The following is a 21,321-nucleotide window of genomic DNA, read 5'->3' as shown; positions in this document are numbered from 1 at the left end:
CCATATCACTAAATCAACAGTCTAACAGGAGACAAAGAGGACGCCACAGGGTTTTAAGGGAGCGAGAACGGGGAAAAGAAAAGTGACTTCTAAAAATAACCTCCTCAATTCAACTGCTCTGTAAATAGGCTCTATACAGCCTGTCAGTGAAACCGTTTCGGAGCACTTGTTAAGAGACACATGGTCACCTCATCTATTCCACTTACAGATACAGTTCAATGGACCAATATACACACACACACACACACATACACCAGAAGAGACATTTTTATTTTCATAATGAGTGGCAACTATACTATATCGCCCTATAAAAGGTAAACATGCAGTAACTATGGGAACAGTGAAGCTGGGAAAAATGGCTTCAATGTCTTTTGACTGAATTTTGATTGATTTGATATCATTTTTCACATCTTCTCTGAATCTGAGCTTAGCTGAGCTAAACTCATCTGTCACAGGATAGATCATATTCTTAAAGATCTGATCTTACTCACAAATCAATCATGAGGTTGACATGATCTTATTTTTTTGTCCATGTCTATTCATTTAAAAAAAAAAAATAGGCCTACATTAAAAACAATGCATTTCTTACATACAGTGACCTGAATACACAACTTACAGCATCTGATCAACATGTATTTACATACATTTATTTATTCAACTCATTTATACTTTTTTGTATGGAAGAGGATTAGGGCCAAGCAATATTAAAAAAATAAAACCATCTCGAGATTAAAGTTGTTAAATTTAGAGAAAAAAAAACGTTACATTTCGAGAAAAAAGTCGAGATAAAATGTTGAGAATAAACTCGTTAAATTACGAGAAAAAAACTCGTTAAATTTCGAGAAAAAAGTCGAGATAAAATGTTGAGAATAAAGTCATTAAATTACGAGAAAAAAGTCGTTAAATTACGAGAACAAATTCGTTAAATTATGAGAAAAATGTCGTTAAATTTCGAGAAAAAAGTCGAGATAAAATGTTGAGAATAAACTCATTAAATTATGAGAAAAAAGTTGTTAAATTACGAGAACAAATTCGTTAAATTATGAGAAATATGTCGTTAAATTTCGAGAAGAAAGTCGAGATAAAATGTTGATAATAAAGTCATTAAATTACGAGAAAAAAGTTGTTAAATTACGAGAACAAATTCGTTAAATTATGAGAAAAATTTCGTCATTAAATTTCGAGAAAAAAGTCGAGATAAAATGTTGAGAATAAAGTCATTAAATTACGAGAAAAAAGCGAGAAAAAAGTTGTTAAATTACGAGAACAAATTCGTTAAATTATGAGAAAAATGTCGTTAAATTTCGAGAAAAAAGTCGAGATAAAATGTTGAGAATAAAGTCATTAAATTATGAGAAAAAAGTCGTTAAATTACGAGAACAAATTCGTTAAATTACGAATTTGTTCTCATAATTTAACGACTTTTTTCTCGTAATTTAATGCCTTTATTCTCATAATTTAATGAGTTTATTCTCAACATTTTATCTCATTAATTTTTTGATTTTTTTTCTCCCAGGAAGACAAAATTTAACAGGTTTTTTCACTTAAAGGTAATCCAAAAATTTACCAAGAACAAAGGTGGTGGGAAAACAGAACAAAGGAAGACAAATGACATATGAAAACAAACTAAAAGTCTATGAAACTAATTCATAACTGTAACAGTAACAGTTTAAGTATATTTTTTCTGCACAAGAATAATGAATCTTTGATAAGTGAATAATACACAATGATGAAGTGCCCTTTCACTCATAGTTACTGCAGGCAAAAAACAAAAGAATATGAAGTATCATCAGCAAATCTTGAAATGACTCAACTATTTACTGCAGAGCAAGTACTGAACGCAATCAAATATAAGTGTCACTGTCATTTGATGGTGGATCTGGTTAAGAAGCTGTCAGCGATTAAAATATTGATTTTGAAGATGTTGAAAATGATAGTTTTAAGAATATGTTTGAAATTGCGAATATGAGCCAGATGCTGAATGTACTGGGAAATGAGTGATGCGATGATGGTATAAAACATCTGCTCAAACTGAACCTTTCCAAACTCCAAAAGGTAATAAAAGATAATATCAGAACATTTTTATAATATCGCAACAGGTAGAGATTCATCCGTGCTAGATATAGATCCGAGTTGCTAAAGACCCAAATACGCATGCATTTAAGGGTTAATGTGACTTTTTTATGGCATGGCAAAGATATTCAGGTTGCAAAATATCATGTAGTACAAAAATCATAATGATATTTATGAATTAATCATAAATACTCAGAATCATTCATGACATATGGAAAAAAACCTTTTGAAAACAATAATTAATAATTGGACTCATGTATTCAAGGTTTATTAAAATGAAATGCTGGCACAAAATCAAATGTATTTTCAATACAAAGTTAAACTAGATTATTAAAGATTTTTACTTTATCACTTATGTATTGACTCCTTGACAAAATCACTGTTTTGTTTTCACATGGCAGTATAAATCACAGACAAAAAGTTCATGGAATTCCTTTCAGAAGGAATATTCAGTCCCCTTTCCTTTGATTCCCTTTAGTAGGACTGATAAGAAACATCAGAACATAATCCATCACTTGCCCAATATGCTTTGTTGCCATTTGAACCCTTTACTTTGAGATTTTACTATGTGTATTTTACTGACTGAGTTTCGCCATTGTGCTGGCAGCCAGAGGACTGTTTTACAGCCCCTTCTGGATGAATGAGCCGCATGATTTTTTCCAGGTACTCAACGATGACTCGCTCGTACAGTTACAGACGATGATGCATCTGTGATACTGAATGAGGAACTGAACTGGAATCTTATGCTGGGAATCTTATCCTCTCACCTGAAGGACATTGAGTCTGTGTGTGTTTATATACGGGGCAGAGGGCAAAAAGTGACCTAGTTTAGTTTAATTTCATGCAGCTGCTAATCAAAAACGCTTTCTCAACAACAGAGAGAGAGAGAGGGGGACAAAACAACTGAGCAAAGAGGAAGGTGGGAGGAGCGCACAGCGGAGGTACACGAGGAGAGAAATTACACACGGAGAAACGATGTGAAGAAGAAAAGTGAAAAAAGCTGAAGGGAAATAAAGTGTGATGGAAACAGAATGAGTCAGGAGGTGAAGGCAGTTCATGTGAGCTGCAGGAGACAGGATCACGGGAGAAATGAGTGATGAAGGTGGAGGAAAATTAGATTTCAGTGATTGAAACAGGAAACCAGAAAAACATTTGCTTTGGTGCTTAATGAACTTATGAAGAAATGCTTTCGCCGCTGCTCTCATCTTACAGCACTTGCCAAGATAAATAGAAGAGAAGCGTCATGTAAAATAAAGAATTATTCACCAAAATAAAACATAGTCAAGGTGGTAGAGAGACTGAAAACAACAAAAAATAATCTTAAGTATTTGTCTTGCTTTCCAGTAAAACTATCAAAAGTTCCTTAAAAGAAATCAATTTACTTGAGGAGCAAAATTGCATTCGTTTTCATAGAATACATCATAATTTAATCCATTGGCATGAAAATACCATGACCTTACTATTTCATTTATTTAGATTTATGCTACAAAAATGTTCTTAAATGCTTAAAATAAAATCTGCCAATTGGGTAAAAAATAAACTGTTTTATATTATATTATATTACACATTATACAGCTAAGGTGCAGAATTTACTATTATAAATTTAATAACTTCAAGATATTTTCTGTAAATAAGTCTTAAGTCAACTCAACTATGGATAATATTTTAAATGAAAAACTTAAAGTGTTAGTTCACCCAAAAATGAAAATTCTGTCATTTATTACTCACCCTCATGTCGTTCCACACTCGTAAGACCTTCATTCATCTTTGGAACACAAATTAAGATATTTTTGATGAAATTCAATGGCTCAGTGAGGTCTGCATTGACAGCAAGTTAATATACACTTAATGTTATTAGTCGACGAGAATACTTTTTGTGTGCTAAAAAATAAAATAATGACTTTATTCAACAATATCTAGTGATGGGCGATTTCAAAACACTGCTTCATGAAGCTTCGAAGCTTTACGAATCTTTTGTTTCGAATCAGTGGTTCGGAGCATGAAAGTCACATGATTTCAGTAAATGAGTCTTCATTACATCATAAGTGTTTCGAAATTTCAATAGTTCATGTTACTTTGGAAGTTTGATACACTCTCCAAACCACTGATTTGAAACAAAATATTCATAAAGCTTTGAAGCTTCATGAAGCAGTGTTTTGAAATCGCCCATCACTAGATATTGTTGAATAAAGTCGTTATTTTGTGTTTTTGGCACACAAAATGTAATCTTGTGGCTTCATAACATTAAGGTTGAACCACTGTAGTCACATGAACTGTTTTAAATATGTCTTTAGTAGCTTTCTGGCCGTTTGAAAGTGTAAATTAACTTGCTGTGAATGGAGGCCTCACTGAGCCATCAGATTTTATCAAAAATATATCTTAATTTGTGTTCTGAAGATGAATGAAGGTCTTACGGGTGTGGAACGACATGAGGGTGAGTAATTAATGACAGAATTTTCATTTTTGGGTGAACTAACCCTTTAACTTTACCTTGTTTTATGGATTTATGTCTATTTTTACTGGAAATCAAGATAAAAGCACTAATTACCTTTTTACCAACTCAAAGAGCATCATTAACTCATCAACATCATTAAACTCTGAAGTGCTCTCGAACCTTGTACCAAACCTTTCATTTTAAGATAAAACAAAGCAATTACTACAGCATTCAAGCCTTTGATTAAGACGAGATGGAGCAATAACTTTCCTAACAGACCAAACTTGAAACAACCTGCCTTCAAGGAGATTCACATTATACTGTTAACAAATATGCCCTGCTTATCACTCATTCAAACACAGCAGAACTGAAAAGCCTGTCAGGTATAGACTTTCTTCTCACGGAGTGCTCATCTGAGCTGAAGAATGGGATAGAACCGATCTAGAGGGAATAAACAAGGAGACTCCAGCTGGGCCGTCTCGCAGTTATGTCAGTTAACCATGCCAGTTATCGATGAAATCTATGCAAATGGAGACGCACATTGCGGCGCCTCTGAACACAAATCGCATTGTGTGCATGATTCAGAGCGGCACGACACCTGCGTAAAAGAGTGTGTGTGGATGTGTGTTAGTACGTGCCTATGCGGTCAAATCGGTTTTTAATTAATGATTAGACAAAGTGTACACTAGGGCCGCTGTTAGTGATAATCATGCCAGTTGATATAGAGCAACAAGCCTATTGACCAGACAGCCACTGGAGAAGCCTGGTAAATGATAGCTGAGAAATAGTTTTGTGGTATCTTCCTCAGAGATCTACTTCTTCATATGATCTGACCTGGATGACCCTGACCGGGGGATTTTGGTGAAAACTATCTGCCCCTCTCTCTCTCTCTCTGTTTACTCTCTGTTTGTTTAACAGAGCTGTATTTGCTTTGAACTCTTTGTGCACGGACTGTTACACAGGAATGAAAAATTACACGTGATCTTTTTAATATCTTAACTGTTTCTCCTAGACAGCAATGAGATTAGATAAGAGACCATGGAAGGGTTTGCTTCCCCTGAAAAAAAGACCCCAATAACCTCATATAGAGTTTGAGAAGACTAGCTTTATTAGTGTCAACTAAAACTACATTTATTTAAAGAATTTATGTTAATTCAAATATAAATATTAGATTAAACAAAATAAATGATAACTAGAAATAACTGAAGTTGAAGCACTAAATTTACTAAAAAAAAAAATAAAATGCAAACCGAAAATATAACAATAACAGTTCATTCAAAATATTAATACAAATTAGAAAAGTAAAAAATACTAAAATAAAACTACTAAACTAAAATACTCAACAGCTAATGTCTCAAACTGTGCTAAGATTTGTACCAAATTTACACCAAAGTCTGTGATTATATTTTTGCAAGACCAAAAATGTAATCCATGGTAATTCTATATTCATATACAGTACCTTTACTTTACAATACATCAATAATTGACTAATTTGTGTGTAATGTCATTTCTCCATCAGAAACAGTTGAGATACTTAAATGCCACATAATTGTGAACTCCATCAAGTGTCCCAGGCTATAAATGAGCAATATCCAAGAACTGAAATTTTGCTTTGGGGCATATGAGGAGGGAAGCTGGGAAGTTGCAAGCAAGAACATCCTCAATTGAGCCACAAGAAAACTGTCCTTAACTACTGTATATGCTGACCCAATTACAACACACTCTGGGATGACAATAAATGTATAAAGTGTACATACAACGACCTACATAGCCATAAACGCAGGTCAACTAGAGCATGCCGGCCAATGACAACACCAGAATCGAGCCAGATCTGAAATCACAGGTCAAATTAGTGGGTGGGAATAAGAAAAGTTCACCCACCGCTCCTTCTCCCTCTCTTTCTCCTTCTGTCGTCTTGACTTGTGCAGTAGTCCGATCAGAATGACAGCAGCCCGAATGCCGGCTTTTTTGGAGTTCACTCTGGGTTCAGAATCCGACATGCTGTCTGGCCCACACTCCGAAAGACACTTCGGACCAGGACCGTCCTGTGCTATTCTGGTATGACCAAGCTCTCTGCCTCTGGCTGAGGGACTGAGAATATACATCTCCGTCTACCTCTCTTCTTCTCATGCTCTCTCTCTCTCTCTCTCTTTTCTCCTCTCACTCGCTCCTACACCAGTTCTCATTGCCTGCCCCTGTCTGGATCTGATAGGCAGAATAGAATGCAGGCCCCGCCCCCTTCTCACCAGCCCTTCCCTCTCTCTCTTTCCACTCATTTTCCATCTGCTCTGTTCCTGGACTGCTCGCCTTTCTGTTGCCAGACCTTTCCACACTTATACGGTCTAAAAAAAATCTGTCCTCTCCTGCCCTCTTCACGCAACTACGAAACACAGCCAGACTTAATTGCATCTTGCATCTTTCTGAATCTCAATGTGACCTTTTGTTCAGTGAAACTCAATCACCTGTCGGTCAACATCCTTGACCCCTTTTCCTATGTTCTATGGCATTTCTTACATCACAAAAAGGCTTTCAGAACATTCGGGTGTATAACAATAAGGCAGTCAATATGAGTGACCTTCCTCCTCTGCCAAAGTGAGAATTTCCATTATGTTTCAGTATATTTGCGTCTGCATGTTTGCGCGTTACACAGGCCGACTAAAGGTACGTATTGCGTTTTGCTCCCTCCAGCATCTTGTCTGACCTGTTCTTCGTCTTTCTCTCCTGTCTCTGTTTGTCTTTCATCTTCTCTTTCTGTTTGCCTTTTCCCACTGCAGGAAGTTACTCCCTCTTCTGCTGTCTGCCTAGTGTGCTGGGTCAGACTCTTTCCATGCATATCTCGCTCATTGACGGATTAATGCATGGGCCTGCTGAGCAATTGCCCCAAGGAGGTCTATAATACCTGGAGAAGGCTATCCGTTAGCATTTCCATTCATCTCAGCGGCAGTTGCTCAGCTGGTGCAGGAACCCCCAAAGGTACTGGTTTGAACTCTACATTTTTTGCTCTTGGCACTTCATGGCACCACATTAAATAAAAAATATATTATTGTAAATATAATAAATGTAGTATTTTCATTTGTACCACATAAATTGTGATGCTGGTTGGTCTTTATCACCCAACATCAACACTGAAAGTATTCAGTGTGTCACGGCACAAAGTCACAATCCTTCTCTGGTCTCACTGGTTGCCCAAAGCATGTAGTCAGATGTGTTCTTTGTGTCTAATAATGACCATAACCCATGCAGGTTTTTTGTTCTGTTTGCAAAAGATTAACTACCCATGTCTGCAAAAACAGATGGTTCTGTGACAACTTAAATGAAAGCTAAAATGGAAACAGTGGCCAGCTGGTCCTCTCTTAATCAATAAGGATTAAAGTCGAATTACAATCAAAATTGACTTTCCTGTTTATTTTCTTAAAATGCATTCCTTGTCTTGGTCACACACTGTTAAAAAAACATTTCTATTCATAATATTTCATTATAAAATTGCTCAGCCTCTAAAAAGAACTTTACTTATCGACAGACGTCACCAAACCCTCTTATTTTTCAGCTCAACTCCTTCAACTATGAACTTTTCATGGTCCAATTAGTTCCACATAAATACAATTAGGTTCCGCCTTAACTTTTTCTCAATGAATATCCTGTTTCTCTCATAAATACAGTTAAAAAAAATAGTTTGGGTGTCAAAAGTGACAGTAAAGACATTTAAAATGTTTACTAAAGATTTCAAATAAATGCTGTTCTTCTGAAATTTCCATTCACCATGAAATCAGTTTCCACAAAAATATTAAGCTGCACAACTGTTTTCAACATTGATAATTATAAGAAATGTTTCTTGAGCAGCAAATCAGCAGATTAGAATGATTTGTGAAGGAATCATGTGACATTGACTGAAGAAGATATGATAATGAAAATTCAGTTTTGCATCACAGAAATAAATTCTTCTTTCAAAAACATCATACTAACCAAGAACTTTTGAACTGTAGTGTGTTAAATTACTTAAAGGTCCCGTTTTTCGTGTTTTTTTGAAGCTTTGATTGTGTTTATAGTGTGCAATATAACATGTGTTCATGTTTCGCGTGTAAAAAAACACCGTATTTTTCACATAATTTACTTATCTGTATACCGCTGTTTCCACTGTCATAAAAACGGGCTGATGACTTCCTTGTTCTATGAAGTCCTTCCTTCAGAAATACGTAACGAGTTCTGATTGTGCCAGCGGTTCCTGTGTTGTGATTCGACAGCAGTTTAGCGCATCTTGCCCGGAAAGGTCACGCCTCTTACCATAACGTGGAGATGCATGCGCTCAGTGTTATTGTAAACATGTCTTTAATTTTACCCTATCAATTTGAGCCGGAATCAGACCCGGTGATTGGACTGCGGGGTGAAAATAACAGCGTTTCGACGACATGGCGACAAACACACTCTACAAACGCAACTCTTGTGTATTCCTGTGGGCGGAGGTTAGTTAAAAAACTGTTTTAGTGACGTCATTAAAGAAGGAAGTAGAGGGATGTAGTCCAAACTGGCCGTTTGATGTAGGCGACTTCTGTTAAATAAAATATCTCGCTTGGCATTGAACTTTGAGCTTTAAAATTTTACAGATTTTATTTATATTCTAACAACAACATTACACACTAACTAAAGTTTGAAAAAAACATGGGATCACGAAGAACGGGACCTTTAAAGCTGCAGTCCGTAAGTTTCTCTCTGTTTGAAACCTGCAATTGCAGTTATTTGCGGAATTATCATCTTTAGTGGGTTGTGCATTGACACGGCTCCTCAGCGCGGATTAATCTAATGTTTTGAGGAGAATGTGTGGCTGTCAGTCACCGCACCGGTGGATATCGTAGTTCGGAATCACAGATTGTAGTTTTGGAAGTATGACCAAAATAAGAATTTTCACCGGAAAATGTCATCTGAACAAGTAAGTAACATGTCTTCCACTTTTGTTCTGACCAAATGAGAAAAAAAAAAACATTACAATAAATCGCGGTACCAGTGGTGATTAATTACAATGATATTTTCTTTTCTTTTTTTTGTTCTCAAATTGTTAATGTTAACAACATCAGCATTGCGTGACTACATGTATTTAGTGTGTGTTACCTGTAGGATTCAATTTCTGTACAGTCTAATCTCTAACGTTAATTTGTCTTACCATAAAATCCGTAAAGTTTAATTATTGCAGCTGCTGTGAGAAAAGGCTATAAATGATCCACCACCTGCAGCATCCTCACATGCCATATAGCCTACTAGCTGGGACTCCTTCTTTATGTAAACAGATGTGATGTAATGACACAAAAACGAAAGGCTGCATGCTCGAATTTCCTGTGGAAACCCACCAGTACCACCCAAATTAGGAAACATTATTACAAGCTTACCGTTGTGAATCGGGTGAAGGTAAGGAGATAGTTTTGAACACTGGCTGGTTATGTACTTGCTCAAAAATGGATTTTGGATCATTTTAACCAAAAAAAGTTACGGACTGCAGCTTTAAGTAAACTGGGTTGTTCAAATTAGACGTGAACCTGGTTCCTTAAAGGTGCCCTAGATTCAAAAATTGAATTTACCTCGGCATAGTTAAATAACAAGAGTTCAGTACATGGAAAAGACATACAGTGAGTCTCAAACTCCATTGTTTCCTCCTTCTTATATAAATCTCATTTGTTTAAAAGACCTCCGAAGAACAGGCGAATCTCAACATAACACCGACTGTTACGTAACAGTTGGGGTGTACGCCCCCAATATTTGCATATGCCAGCCCACGTTTCCAACATTATAAAAGGCATTAGACAAGGGCAGCAGTATTAACGTCTGGATCTGTGCACAGCTGAATCATCAGACTAGGTAAGCAAGCAAGGACAATAGCAAAAAATGGCAGATGGAGCAATAATAACTGACATGATTCATGATAACATGATATTTTTAGTGATATTTGTAAATTGTCTTTCTACATGTTTCGTTAGCATGTTGCTAATGTACTGTTAAATGTGGTTAAAGTTACCATCATTTATTACTGTATTCACGGAGACAAGAGCCGTCGCTATTTTCATTTTTAGACACTTGCAGTCTGTATAATTCATAAACACAACTTCATTCTTTATAAATCTCTCCAACAGTGTAGCATTAGCCATTAGCTACACGGAGCACTATCAAACTCATTCAGAATCAATGTAAACATCAAAATAAACACTGTACTTACGTGATTAGACATGCTGCATGACGAACACTTTGTAAAGATCCATTTTGAGGGTTATATTAGCTGTTTGAACTTTTTTTTTGTTGTTTAAGGCAAGCGCGAGCTCTTGGGCGTGGAGCACCAGATTTAAAGGGCCAGCAGCCCCTGAATCGGCTCATTTCTAATTATGCCCCAAAATAGGCAGTTAAAAAAATGAATTAAAAAAAATCTATGGGGTATTTTGAGCTGAAACTTCACAGACACATTCAGGGGACACCTTAGACTTATATTACATCTTTTTTTAAAAAGTTCTAGGGCACCTTTAACATATGAAAAGACTGAACTTCAATCCTTACCAGCCCTGTTTCAATTAAAATGTGTTGTTTACTCTGTAAAAAGTATACTCTAAGTCTATAAGGTAAGACTGAAGTATCTATTACTTATATGTTATATGTAGTGAGACGTTGTTCAGTTATGAATGAGATAAAAACAAATAAGCAGCTGCAACAACAAGTGCTTCAAAAAGCCCATGTACCCCTTCCCCAGACTCAGGCTCTGCCATGGTAACGTTGCCTCAGATTCTCCAAATCTGCCACCAGGATCCTCATCCCCACGGCAACCCTAAGCTTCCTCTGGGGAAAGGGCAGGTTGACAAGCAAACCGAGTCATGTGATCAGTGGGAGAGATGTGGTATCTTGTATCTGAAGAGAGATACTGAGAAATGAATATTTGAGGTGTCTCGTAGGGAAGGTGAACCTTTTCCTCTCGACTGAGCTGTTAAAAGAGTTAGATGGAGAGCGAGAGATTCAGAATGGACACAAAGTGAGCAGTCTTTCAACAAAGATCCATGAAGCTCCAGGCTGAACCCTTCAGAGAGACACAAACACAAATGCATGAGCAAACACATCCCCCTCACCCACTCCCTCATCTCCTTACACACACAAACATGACTCCCACTGCCCCTCAGCACATCACACACAAATAAATATCCTATAGGAAATCACACACATCCTTCCCTTCCAAACATCTGTAGTAGCTCACGGCAACACATATCCCTCACACATTTCACTGCACTTCACATGACATCCCAGTGGTCTTCAATCAGGTGCAAAAACACACTTTGGCCACTCACGAGGGGGTGCATGGCCCGAGAAACATCTCCAATGTCAAAATAATGGTGGCAAGTTACATAACCTGCAGTGTCGGTCATCTGAAAACTCGACACCTGTGAAGGCTGGACACACACATGCAAACACAAAGCTTAAACATGAAATCAAATTTCTGAAGTAAAAAGTTTCAGTTAGTGCTGTGGTAAAAAAACTCAAAGTAAGATCAAACTCCTCAGGTTAGTTACTTAGCTTATGTAACATCCTGTTTGCTAAGCAATGTTAGTTTAATTTAATATTAAAACTTTTTTCCAGATGTGACTAAACTTGAGTCTGACTCAGGTTTGAACAATGTAAGGCTGAACACTATTACTGACAATTGTCATTTTGGCTGTGTGAGATTCTCCAGCTTTGTTATTGTTGCTGTTAAAGCTCCGCCCTCTTCTGGAAAGGGGCCCGGGAGCAGCAGCTCATTTGCATTTAAATGGACACACACAAAAACGTTGTGTTTTTGCTCATAAATAGGGGCAAATTTGACAAGCTATAATCTGTGGGGTATTTTGAGCTGAAACTTCACAGACACATTCTGGGGACACCAGAGACTTATATTACATCTTGTAAAAGGGGTATTATAGATCCCCTTTAATAATATTAGCCAATAACATCCTAGTGTAAATAACATTAGCTAATAATATTGTATCATAAATAACATTAGTCAATAATATCCTAGTCTTACTATTAGCCAAAATCCTACAGCACAAATAACATTTGCCAATAATTTCCTAGTAGCATAAACAATGTTAGCCAATAATATCCTCCTAGCATACATAATTAGCCAATATCCTATCATAAACAAGATTATCCAATATCGCAGCATTATTAACATTAGACAATAATATCTTATTATACAAGATATTCGCCAATTGTCACATAAATAATATTAGTCCATAATAGGTAGCATAAATAATGTTAGCTAAAAATGTTCTATCATAATATTAGCCAATAATAACTTAACCTAAATAATGTTAGCCAATAATATCCTAGCACATAATGTTTGCAAACATGGGTTATCCAATCAAATCCCAAATGATAAAGTCTCACCTAAATTATTTCCCACTCAACATTGTTTCATTCAGAATTATTATTATTTGTGAAAAACCTGTTGTTTTAAAGAGAAAACGAAGGCGTCTAACACTGAACCAGACTACTGGAACACAAGGTTTTAAGGTTGCCATCAATCCAGTTTCTGTCTCAAGCGCACACACTAAATTCATCAGAAAAAGAGTACAGTAGATAGGTCTATTAGCCAGCCAAGATATAAATGCGTTGACGCTGTATGAAGAATGAGACAAGACAAGACAAGGTGACTGAGAGAGCAGCTGAGTATAAATCCAAGCCAAACACTACAGACAGAAATAGCCGAGCACCGCACAGGAGAAACATGTGGCCCTGGAGCCAAGCCCAGCCAAGCCAGAGCTCCTTAATGAGCACAATGCTATATGAGTGTGTGTTTATACACTTTCACACTAGCACACAGGCTCTCATACAAAAAGATAGGGTCATTCACAATCTCTGAAACACACACACTCTGGCAGCCACTTACACACATATCTACTCTTGGACCACAGCATCTTACTGAAATAACTAGCTTGATGGGAACAAAAACATCTGTGTGCCATTGATGTAGAGTTAGAGCCCACCCTGAAACTAAATGCTTAATGCAAAGGCAACAGGTAAGAGTGACCAGGTAATTGGATAGTACCATGGTGTCTTTAAATGGGTCATTTTAACCTTATGTTGCTTCAGGGAGACAACACTTGCACAAAGTACACAGTAAACTGCTTTGGAAAAGACCAATTAGCCCTGTTAAATACCAAATAAGCAATATTTAAACTGTGGAAGACATAATAAACTGAAAATAATGTTGATTCCCTTTCATGGGAACATCGACGCTGCGTAAGCGCTTTGGGAACGCCTCTGCGTGTTACGTCTTGAAGCACTCGTGAAATCGAACCAATAGTGTGACGGGACGTCAGAGCGGGTGACGTCACGGACCAGGAAACTATAAAGCACCCTTGAGAACAAAGAACGCCAGCTTCTGAAGTCTTCAGCAGCGCTCTGTGTTATCGTGTGTCTTATTTGGTGTTGTCTGTCCCTTTATATCTACACAGCAAACAAAATATCTTAGACGTGGCCGAGGCTGCGTCTGTACGCTTTTCCCCCGATCGCTCTGCTCCCCGGAGTTCTGGAGAGGGTTCGACGGGACGGGGTCCGTCTAATATTGGTAGCCCCGTTCTGGCCGACCCGGATATGGTTCACGGATCTAGTATCCCTCTTAGAAGGCTCCCCCATGGAGATTCCGATCAGGCAGGACCTTCTGTCTCAAGCAGGCGGCTCAATAGTTCACCCCCGCCCGGAGATATGGAAACTGTGGGCCTGGCCCCTGAGGGGGCCGAGCTCATAGAATCCGGTCTCTCAACCGAGGTTGTAGAGACCATTCTCCACTCCAGAGCTCCATCCACGAGAAAACTTTATGCGTATAAGTGGAAGCTGTTTGCTACTTGGTGTAGCCGACTACAGGTGGATCCGTTCCACTCCTCCATCAGTCATGTACTGCAATTTCTCCAGGGAAAATTCTCGGATGGTTTAACCCCTTCTACATTGAAGGTATATATTGCAGCGATTTCTGCTTATCACGCTAAAATAGAAGGCGTTTCTGTGGGTAGAAACCCTTTAGTCATACGTTTTCTCCGTGGTACTCAGAGGCTGAGGCCTGTGGTACGCACAAAAACTCCGTCCTGGGACCTTGCCATTGTGTTGGAAGGGTTAGCTGCGGCTCCCTTTGAACCTTTGGAGAAAGTGTCTGAGAAGTTTCTCACTTTGAAAACCATATTTCTTCTGGCCATAACATCTCTCAAAAGAATTGGAGATTTACAAGCATTATCCGTTGCTCCTTCATGTCTAGACTTTGCACCTGGAATGGTCAAAGCTTTTCTGCATCCTAGACCTGGGTATATTCCCAAGGTCCCTACAAGTGTCCCGGGGCCGATTGTGCTGCAGGCCTTTTGTCCTCCACCTTTTGCAAATGCGGATCAGGAAACACTAAATCTGCTCTGCCCAGTGAGGGCTTTAGACGCTTACGTCCACAGAGCTGCCCTGTGGCGAAAATCTGAACAATTATTTGTATGTTACGGATCTCCTAACAAAGGAGGTCCGGCGTCCAAGCAGAGAATGAGTAAGTGGGTGGTCGAGGCCATCTCGCTTGCCTACGAGTCTTCCGGGCAGCCTTCTCCGTTGGCTGTCCGGGCACATTCCACCAGGGGTATGGCTGCCTCAAAGGCTTTGGTGTCGGGGGTTCCCCTCAATGACATATGTGAGGCTGCTGGGTGGTCGTCTCAGCATACCTTTATTAGGTTTTATAACCTTGATTTGGGCTCCACTCCAGGGTCCTCAGTATTGTCGTCCTGAAAGATAACAGACATGCATTTGGTCTTATGGCCTAGTTGGGATAGCGTTCCCAAAGCGCTTACGCAGCGTCGATGTTCCCATGAAAGGGAACGTCTCGGGTTACGTCTGTAACCCTGGTTCCCTGAATAAGGGAACGAGACGCTGCGTAGCTTAGCCATACTCCCAGCACGCCTGTGAGCGTCTGCTTCATCCCTATTTCAGAAGCTGGCGTTCTTTGTTCTCAAGGGTGCTTTATAGTTTCCTGGTCCGTGACGTCACCCGCTCTGACGTCCCGTCACACTATTGGTTCGATTTCACGAGTGCTTCAAGACGTAACACGCAGAGGCGTTCCCAAAGCGCTTACGCAGCGTCTCGTTCCCTTATTCAGGGAACCAGGGTTACAGACGTAACCCGAGACGATTCTACTTGTCAGTGCTAAACGCAAGTAAAGGGAAATAGTCAGCTGCCCATTATCACAAAATAAACCTGGACAGGTTGACAGGTCATTGGGAAGGGGTTTATTTTGGTGATAATGGCCGGCTGAACTGTATAATATCCAGATTATTTCATGGCTACTTACTAAAATCAGTGAATAAATGGACATGAAATACTGATTTGAACAGAAATTATTTTATTTTACGCAAGATGAAAGCGCCTGTGGCAGTGTTAATGTTAACTACAGGTGCTGGTCATAGAATTAGAATATTGTGAAAAAGTTCATTTTTTTATTGTAAATTATTTTTAAAAATGAAACTTTCATATATTCTAGATTCCCTACATGTAAAGTAAAACATTTCAAAAGTTTTTTTTTTTTTACATTTTGATGATTAGAGCGTACAGCTCATGAAAGTCCAAAATCCAGTATCTCAAAATATTAGAATATTTCCTAAGATCAATCAAAAAATGGATTTTCAAAACAGAAAAGTTCAAGTTCTTTAAAGTATGTTCATTTGTACACTCAATACTTGGTCGGCAGCACATATTACAGCAAATGACTTGCTCCTAGCACAAATTACAGCATCAGTGAAGTGTGGCATGGAAGTGATCAGCCTGTGGCACTGCTGAGGCACTATTGAGCCTTCAGATCATCTGTATATTGTTAGATCGACTGTTTCTCATCTTTCTCTTGAAAATATCCCGTAGATTCAGGGGTCAGGCATGTTGGCTGGCCAATAAAACACAGTAATATCATAGTCAGCAAACCACTTGGAAGTGGTTTTTGCACTGTGGGCAGGTGCTAAAGTCCTGCTGGAAAAGGAAATCAGCATCTCCATAAAGCTTGTCAGCAGATGGAAGCATAAAGTGCTCCAAAATCTCCTGTAAGATGGCTGCATTGACTTTGCACTTGATAAAACACAATGGAACAACACCAGCAGACGTCACGGCCCCCCAAATCATTACTGACTTCAGAAACTTCACACTAGACTTCAAGCAGCTTGGCTTCTGTGCCTCTCCAGTCTTCCTTCAGACTCTGGGACCATGATTTCAACATGAAATGCAAAATTTACTTTTATCTGAAAAGAGGACTTTCGACCACTGTTCACTGTCCAGTTCTTTTTCTCCTTAGCCCAGGTAAGATGCTTCTGACATTGTTTCTGTTTCAGAAGTGGCTTGGTAGTCCTTTTCCTGAAGATGTCTGAGTGTGGTGACTCTTGATGCACTGACTCCGACTTCATTCTACTCATTGTGAAGCTCTCCCAAGTGTTTGAATCGGCTTTACTTGACAGTATTCTCAAGCTTGTGGTCATCCCTGTTGCTTGTGCACCTTTGCCTACCCAATTTCTTCCTTCTAGTCAACTTTGCATTTAATATGCTTTGATACATCACTCTGTAAACAGCCACACCATTCAGTAATGACCATCTGTGACTTACTCTCTTTGTGGAGGCTGTCAATGATTGTCTCCTGGACCATTGCCAAGTCAGCAGTCTTCCCCATTAGTGTGGTTTCAAAGAACAAGAGATACCCGAAATTTATACTGTAGGGATGGTCATTTAATGAAACTCAAATGTAAATATTCTAATATTTTGAGATACTGGACTTTGGACTTTCATGAGCTGTACGCTCTAATCATCAAAATTATTATTATTATTTTTTTAAATGTTTTACTTTACATGTAGGGAATCTAGAATATATGAAAGTTTCAATTTAAAAATAATTTACAATAAAAAAATGAACTTTTTCACGATATTCTAATTATATGACCAGCACCTGTAAATCTATTACAAACCATATATATATTTTATACCTAAAAAACTGAAATAAAAATCCTTGGAAAGTAACCAACTCAGTTATTCACTCGAAATATGTGCTTGATATTATATTTCATGAACATTTAAAGTGAAATATCCAGTAAATGGTGCTAAAAGGATGTTTAATTTTATCTGAAACAGATGAAAATTAATGTGGTAACGTTTTATTTATAATGGTTGTTGTATATATTACAACAGTTCAGAAATTAAAGGTCTGGTAAATGCTGTTAAAAGGTAAAAAAACACTTGAAAATAATAACACTTTGAAAATAACATACCACCTGCACTTAACCGGTAGTGAGATAAAACACATTTGCTGAAACAGCCACAACATTTTAGCTTGCTTATACATATCTTTAAGCTTGTTCATCGTGACTCATGTTTCACGGGACTTGTACCCAAGCGCTCCGCATAACAAGTGCACTGCTGTACCAGGTGAGCAACTGAGCAAGTTTACTACGTTAGAAAAGCCACACATATGCAGCTGACTATGTGATACGAACATCAAAATGTATTAGTTAACAAATCATGCGCTATGGTAAAAATATTTTGAGGTCATAACATGGTTTTGTGCAAGGAACCGTGTGAAAATAAGTCTTTATTAATTAACAATCTGCCTCCATACTCATAATTTGTGTGAAAAGGAATAAAGGTTGTACTGCCTCTAGTGTTCATTTCAGCTTGAAACTGAATGTTTCTTAATAGTCATTTCTTTATACATCTTTATACATCTTTATACATCTTTATCAGAGCAAATGTGTATATGGCATTCTGCGACGATGACTACCCTCTAGCGTAATGTGTTTCCAAGACCAGGCACTCGATTTACGACTCTGTTTTTTCTAACGTGATTTAGGATCAAGCTGTCATCACTTAAATCGTCTTGGATCATGCCCCAGTGAATGAATGTTTTTTAAGACTGATTTTAATAATATATAGACTACAGAGCACTCACAATCACATAAATTAAAGAGAGTAGGGTTTTCACTGTACATGTTTGTGTTAAAAGATTGCAGTGCTATTTTTACAGTCAAGGTTAGTTCAAAAGTGTATGTGCACTTGCCATTATGTATAACTATGTACAAGTCTGAATGAAATGAGACAGTAAGGTCCTGACACATGTGTTGACATTTACTGTAATGACATTTGAAAGACAAAAAAACTAATAAAGGGGCCATGAACAGTCATTTTTAAGTTAATTTGAGTACATAAACTGGTTTTATGTCCTTTTGTTGGATTGCCCTAGAGTACTGTTATGGCACTGCACTTGTGTTTCTGTTATTACTTTGAAGGTTAATAAAGGTAAGGTAATTTTCCTCTGTTCTAAGAACAGCAGATCCAAAGTTAATATCCAAATGAAGGTCTTCTTTGTTCTCTACGGCTTTGCCTCAATATGCTTTCTGTAATTGTACTTGTTACACCAGTTGACTATTTGCACAGTCACTCTGGTCCAAAAGTATCTGCAAATTGAGAAAATGCAAATGTTATGGAAATTAAAGCTCGATTTGAGCGTGACCTTTGCAAATGTCATTGATATGTAGCGCGATAACTTCTACGGAGAAATCTTGAGACAGAATTAGTGTCAAAAAGGTGTCAAAGGCTTCATTTATACCAATATCTGGGTAACTGGTCACCTATTTCAAGCCTAAATCTACAGTATCAGACGTCAAAAATATCTCAATACAAACCTACATTGGTAAGCAGTACTGTGTGATAACAAAGAGCTCTTTTACTGTTTTACTTTTTACATTTATAATAACTTAATTCCACTTTGCAGAAGAACCGCAGTCCCACTGGGCCGAGTGAAGGATTGGTCACCTGAGGTACGGTGAGTAACATCATGAAACCGATCCCTCCAGACTCATGCCAAAACGACACAAAGATTAAAACCCGAGGAATAAAAAACTCTCTTCTGACGTCTATTAGCTTCCAGACAAACCCCCGAGGAGCTGTGTTTTTCCCACACCGCTCTGCTCTCAACTCAGGAGCGCAAGAATCTCATTCTCACACCTCATCATTTTATGGCAGTTCTAACTTCATCTCTAAAAAAGAAATCGTCACTGTAATTATTAAGACCTTTCTGCTCTGAAACAGGGCATCCGGGACACTGGCCGACAGATCATCTATCAGCAAATGTCTGCACCCTGTGGATAGGCAATATGACAGGCTGCCTGGAGGTTAACATGACAAATCTTTCACTTATAGAAGTACTGAGAAGAGAGAGATCTGTGACTAGGAACTTGGTTAATGAGTATTATACTAGAAATGAGCATCCAGTTGAGGATTATGACAGATATATGATGATGATGATGATGATGATGATGATATGTTATCATCTAGTTATTAGAAACTTATTTTTTTCAAAAAAGCTATTTTTTTATTAATAGTTATATTAAATGGAAATAATAATTTACATTATTGCTGTTTTTACTGTATTTTTAAAATTAAATTGAAAATTAAAATTAAACATATTATTTTTGATCAAATAAATGCAGATTTTGTAAGCATGAGACTTCAAAAACATTAAAGGTGCCCTAGAACTTTTTTTAAAAGATGTAATATAAGTCTAAGGTGTCCCCTGAATGTGTCTGTGAAGTTTCAGCTCAAAATACCCCATAAATTTTTTTTATTCATTTTTTTAACTGCCTATTTTGGGGCATAATTAGAAATGAGCCGATTCAGGGGCTGCTGGCCCTTTAAATCTGGTGCTCCACACCCCAAGAGCTCGCGCTTGCCTTAAACAACAAAAAAAAAGTTCAAACAGCTAATATAACCCTCAAAATGGATCTTTACAAAGTGTTCGTCATGCAACATGTCTAATCGCGTAAGTACAGTGTTTATTTTGATGTTTACATTGATTCTGAATGAGTTTGATAGTGCTCCGTGGCTAACGGCTAATGCTACACTGTTGGAGAGATTTATAAAGAATGAAGTTGTGTTTCTGAATTATACAGACTGCAAGTGTTTAATAATGAAAATAGCGACGGCTCTTGTCTCTGTGACTACAGTAAGAAACAATGGTAACTTTAACCACATTTAACAGTACATTAGCAACATGCTAACGAAACATTTAGAAAGACAATTTACAAATATCACTAAAAATATCATGTAATCATGGATCATGTCAGTTATTATTTCTCCATCTGCCATTTTTTGCTATTGTCCTTGCTTGCTTACCTAGTCTGATGATTTGGCTGTGCACATCCAGACGTTCTGCCCTTGTCTAATGCCTTTCATAATGTTGGGAACATGGGCTGGCATATGCAAATATTGGGGGCGTACACCCCAACTGTTACGTAACAGTCGGTGTTATGTTGAGATTCGCCTGTTCTTCGGAGGTCTTTTAAACAAATGAGATTTATATAAGAAGGAGGAAACAATGGAGTTTGAGACTCACTGTATGTCTTTTCCATGTAGTGAACTCTTGTTATTTAACTATGCCTGAGGTAAATTCAATTTTTGAATCTAGGGCACCTTTAACAAAAATCGTTTAAACAGTATACTATATGTCTAAATTTATAGAAACTAGTTTACATTTAAAACTATTGATTTTATATTTGTGCATTTCATTTTTTTTTACCTAATTACCATTCATATTTTTAAAAAAATAAATAAATAAATAAACAGTACATCCCTATAGCTAACATTATCGGTTATTAGTGACGTGTTACTACTTTTAGAAAGACTAAACCTGTTTGATTTTTGATCGTTGAATGATTTTCAATCATTTTTCTCGAAGGCAAATAGCACAGTCTGGCACTGAAATCAATGTGCTGTGAATTCATTAATAAAAATTTAGGAAGCAGATATAAAAGATGGACTCTGAAATGTGCTAC

The 21,321-nt window shown here is 37.6% G+C and overlaps 1 protein-coding gene across 5 annotated transcripts in view; it reads right to left on the bottom strand.

Annotated features, from left to right (window-relative positions):
* The window catches only part of rap1gap2a (RAP1 GTPase activating protein 2a), a 107,860-nt gene that overhangs the window by 48,095 nt on the left and 38,444 nt on the right, over window positions 1-21,321 (bottom strand). For 2 of the 5 annotated variants that reach the window (XM_048159738.1, XM_048159739.1), the window contains exon 1: window positions 6,389-6,653. The exons of 1 other annotated variant lie outside the window; for it this stretch is intronic. In XM_048159738.1, the coding sequence (XP_048015695.1) occupies window positions 6,389-6,612 (224 nt within the window). In that variant the 5' untranslated portion in view covers window positions 6,613-6,653. Of the gene's footprint in view, window positions 1-6,388; window positions 6,654-21,321 lie in introns of those variants that run through there. 2 more of the 5 variants (XM_048159732.1, XM_048159733.1) reach the window with 1 other exon arrangement.

This window comes from Megalobrama amblycephala, linkage group LG16, assembly GCF_018812025.1.
Source record: "Megalobrama amblycephala isolate DHTTF-2021 linkage group LG16, ASM1881202v1, whole genome shotgun sequence".
NCBI lineage: Eukaryota > Metazoa > Chordata > Actinopteri > Cypriniformes > Xenocyprididae > Megalobrama > Megalobrama amblycephala.
The sequence above is the reverse complement of the archived record's forward strand: the minus strand, read 5'-3'. Positions and strand labels throughout refer to the sequence as shown.